At 32.3% G+C, this 4407-nt stretch overlaps 1 protein-coding gene across 1 annotated transcript; it reads left to right on the top strand.

Moving 5' to 3' along the window:
• The first annotated feature begins 1503 nt into the window (after positions 1 to 1503).
• Positions 1504 to 4138, top strand: LOC129888472 (glycosyltransferase BC10-like). Its single transcript, XM_055963448.1, has 2 exons — positions 1504 to 2103; positions 3222 to 4138. Exons 1-2 carry the CDS (start codon positions 1504 to 1506, stop codon positions 3861 to 3863), a joined length of 1242 nt encoding a protein of 413 aa, XP_055819423.1. The 3' UTR covers positions 3864 to 4138.
• Positions 4139 to 4407: the final 269 nt, after the last annotated feature.

Below are 4407 nucleotides of genomic sequence, written 5' to 3'. Positions count from 1 at the left end.
AATATACTCTTTAAATTTATATTTTTTTTTGAAAAATTGACCTCCCGAGGTAAGTTTATTAAAATATATGCGTGTATATATATATATATATATATATATATATATATATATATATATATATATATATATATATATATATATATAAAAAAAAAAATAAAAAAAATTTGACTTTCGAAGGTCGATTTTTGCTAAAAATAAATAAATTAAAAACTGACCCCATGAGGTTGATTTTGAAATTCATGTTTTTTTGCACTAAAAAACCGACCTCGACCACAGAATGATTTTATGGAGTTTTTTCACAGTGGGACTCTGGACCACTAATTTTCAAAAAAATATTTGAAATATGAGAATATTTTCGTTCATAAACACACCCTAAAAGGAGAAAAAAGAAGAAGAACCAATACTTTTAATTTGAGAGTAATTATTTCTTTACATAATAAGAAAATAAATAATATGAATACCCATATTATCCGTTGGATTACCCATCTTTTATCCAAATCATATATGGGTGAGTCGAATATTTTATCCATTTTTACTCAATTTATTTTTGATCCTCTCATATTCGAATCAACTCGCCAGTTTGCCACACTATTTTCACACCTCTTTATACTCTCTTTTTGCCTCACTAAGTGCATGATGTTCTTCTATTTGTGGATTTATATTGATTTGAATACATACAATTGAACTTTTTTTTTGGTCAAATATCCAAGTTGGTATTGTTATTTAAAATACATTGTAATTTTAAACAATAACATTGATTGGTTCAAAGACTAACCTCCATATTTGGAGTTTATTTTTATCTATTGTTAACAAGGACATACTATTTAAAGTTTGTCATTTTTCCTTTTCCATATAGTTAGCAGGAGAGCATTGAGAGTCTAACTAGATAGTACTGGTCATTACCTTTGCTCCCTTCCTATAGAGAAGGGCTATGAGTCATAATTTTGTTGGACAAACTGAAGTCCACTTGGCATTACCCAAACTATCTTTCCCTTTTCTTTCTCCTCTCTCTCTCTTCCTCTGTCTGTTCTGTTTTCCTCATCCATCTAATTTGAATCTATGTCTTAATCAACTTCAAACTAATTTCTGCTTAAATCTGATGAAAATAAATTCCCTTTTCTTTGTATACAATTCAATCCCACAAATTTTACATTCAATTACCTCTACTGCTTTTGCAATTATACATCGACAATGATTAGAGTGTCAGATTTCCTCCAATTACTTGTCCATTTTTCATTTAATAATCCCAGTCTTACTATTAGGTGATTTTTCATTCTATCTAGATCTTACATAGATCTGTGTTTTTACTCTTAAGTTGATGATCGATCTTATAATGGTGTATGATATTAGAAGAGACATGTTAACATAGAATTAGGAATCACACATTGTTAAAAAATATTTCCCATTTTGCTTACATATATGATAATATTGTTAATCCTCAGATCATAGTCCTAGATAGATAGATCATAGACAAATTAAATAGCCTGTGAGTAGTCTCAGAAAATGAAGCATGAAAATCAGATTATCTCAGCAAAGCTTTTCAATTCTCAAAGGTATATCCATAGCCTTATTGTCTATTTTCTTTTCTTTGGTTCTGGTTTGGTTATAGGAATATCACTAACCTTCTATCTAAAAGATGTTCCAATCACATTAAAGAAAAAACTAATTACCGTCCAACCATCTCCTCCACTAATAGTACCACCAAAATCACATCCTCCGCCATCTCCTCCATTGAATTTGCCTTTGCATCAAGAGCAACGCTTAACAGTACTGAATAATAATAAGAAAAGGAAAAGGGGTGTTGGTAGAACAGGATTAACCGATTATATTAAGCCTCCAGACGCCATGCATGATATGAAAGATGAAGAGTTACTATGGAGAGCTTCAATGGTTCCTAAGGTTAGGATATTTCCATTCAATCGTACCCCAAAGGTTGCCTTCATGTTTCTAGCAAGAGGAAGTTTACCATTAGCTCCTCTTTGGGAACGATTTTTTAAAGGACATGAAGGGCGTTACTCAATTTACATTCATTCACAACCATCTTTCAAAGGGGATGCACCTGAAGAAGGACCAATTTTTCATGGACGAAGAGTACCAAGTAAGGTATGTTAAGCATAAATTCTAGTAGTAATTGCAATTATTCGATTTTCCTAGTGTTTAAATGTTAAGTTATAATACATTGACGCTGAAAATTAATTTTTACATTAGGTTGCTTACCGTATTTTATTTCTACACCAATTAATGCATATTGAATAAATATTGCAATAACATTCTTTAAATGTGATCTGAATTATATACATATATCTTACATCGACAATATATATATATATATGGTGTCCTTTAATTTGTTGGGACGACAATTATAGTATAAAAATGGAAATCATATTTGTGTAGAAACCTGTTGAGCTATAAGCATTGATCATAACTCATAAGTGAAGCCTATAGGACATTCTTGGAGCCTCGAAAATTGGTGCTCGTAAGTTGAGCTATAAGCATTGATCTCACTTTAGTTCTTTAGTGAACCAATATACTTTGTCTTTGGGCTTGAGTTGGCCATGTCTTACTTGGAAGGCCAATCCATAATTGCCTCCCTTCACCAATTGACAATTATGGGTTATTCGAATTGTCAGGGCTTGACACAAAACATTTTTTCCTACTGTACATAAACACAAATATTTTATTTTATTTTTGTTAATTTTACATACATTTTGACTAAACATGAAATTCAAGGAATATAAAAAGATCATTGAAATATATATAATCCAAATCTTCAATGAGAATTTTATAGTTCAATGAGAAGTTTGTATAATATTGGTGTAGCTACATGGAGAATGCTAATTTCTATGCCTATAAATAATGGTTGGTGCCATATACTAAGTACACTCAAAATATGAATAGGTAAACATACAATGAACCTGAGAAATTTTAACTTACAATATATACACATAAAAAGTAAATTTTAATATATCTTCACACTGTACTTAATTTTAATAGCAAAGGCGTATTAATTAATTCCCCTTAGACTAAGTAGCTCTGCCGCCTGCGTATCAACATCAGGCTCTACTGGCTATGTGATAGCCTGTTTGTATGTGTTATTCCTTCTAGATAAAGAAGATTCTTTGACTTTTATCATGCGATTATTATTTGAAACGTGTAACATTTATGATCAATGGATGTAGTATTTAATTTGATAATATCTTCTTTATTGAAAAAAATTGTAGAGAGTAGATTGGGGAGAATTCAGCATGGTTGACGCGGAACGGAGGTTACTAGCCAACGCATTACTTGACATGTCAAATGAGCGTTTTGTTCTTCTTTCAGAGGCTTGCATTCCTTTATATAATTTCACAACTATCTACACCTACATCATGAACTCCACAAAAACCTTCGTAGAATCCTATGATGAATGGGGCCCCGTTGGACGAGGCCGCTACAATAGCCAAATGACACCATGGGTAACAATTGAGCAATGGAGAAAAGGGTCCCAGTGGTTTGAGCTCGATAGAGAGATCGCTGTCGATGTGATCACCGATCAAAAGTACTTCAATTTATTCAAAGATTTTTGCAGGCCAGCATGTTACTCCGATGAGCATTACTTGCCAACTTTCGTCACCATGAGGTATTGGTGGAAAAATGGTAACAGAACGTTGACATGGGTTGACTGGACAAAAGGTGGACCCCATCCAACAAAATTTGCTAGGACTGAGGTAACAAAGGAGTTGTTACACCAAATGAGAAATGGAATTCAGTGTGAGTATAATGGAGAGCCTACAAGTATGTGTTACCTCTTTGCAAGAAAGTTCTTACCTAGTGCATTGGAAAGGCTTTTAAAGTTTGCTCCTAAGGTCATGATGTTCGGTTGATCTTATATTTTATCCCTTGCATCGTATCACTTTCATATGGTGCGCGCGACTTGTGCCTAAATGAAGGATCAAGTGATTGCAACGGGAATACTGGCCTTCCGTTTGATTTGTTTCTTAGAAAGGTAATTTAGACGACACATAATTTTTCCTAACATTGTTTTCATAAAATTTTGCTGGAGCTAGTTTGGATTTAAAAAAATAATCCAAAAGAAAATCCAATATGTCTTGTGATTCTTTAATTTTCTTGAAATTTTAGTTCGTTGTTATTGCTTAGTTGTAGCCTAGTAGGCCCTTGTTTGGTCGGATAGGTCCTACCTCATTTTCGATGGGACAAAATTGAACAGAAGTGACTTATGTTCTATTTTGTTTGTACACTGATTGTCCGTTGTGGTTTGAGATAGATTCAATTATGTTCTGAGAGTTGTTAGATTAATTAAAATCTGTTAGGAGTTGTGTATTAGTTATTTTTCTTTAATATCACGGCCAGTGAAAATATTTTGCTTCTTTTTATTTTGATCAAAAGAATGTTTTTTTTTTAATTACA

The sequence above is a fragment of the Solanum dulcamara genome, chromosome 1 (genome assembly GCF_947179165.1).
Source record: "Solanum dulcamara chromosome 1, daSolDulc1.2, whole genome shotgun sequence".
NCBI classification, from domain to species: Eukaryota; Viridiplantae; Streptophyta; class Magnoliopsida; order Solanales; family Solanaceae; genus Solanum; species Solanum dulcamara.
This window is presented reverse-complemented; position numbering and strand designations above follow the sequence as displayed.

Bases quoted from the DNA above. Each gene is read 5' to 3' on its own strand.
- LOC129888472 (XM_055963448.1), top strand. From the start codon at position 1,504: ATGAAGCATGAAAATCAGATTATCTCAGCAAAGCTTTTCAATTCTCAA. The intron at 2,104-3,221 runs GTATGTTAAGCA...AAAAAATTGTAG, and splicing joins GACGAAGAGTACCAAGTAAG to AGAGTAGATTGGGGAGAATT.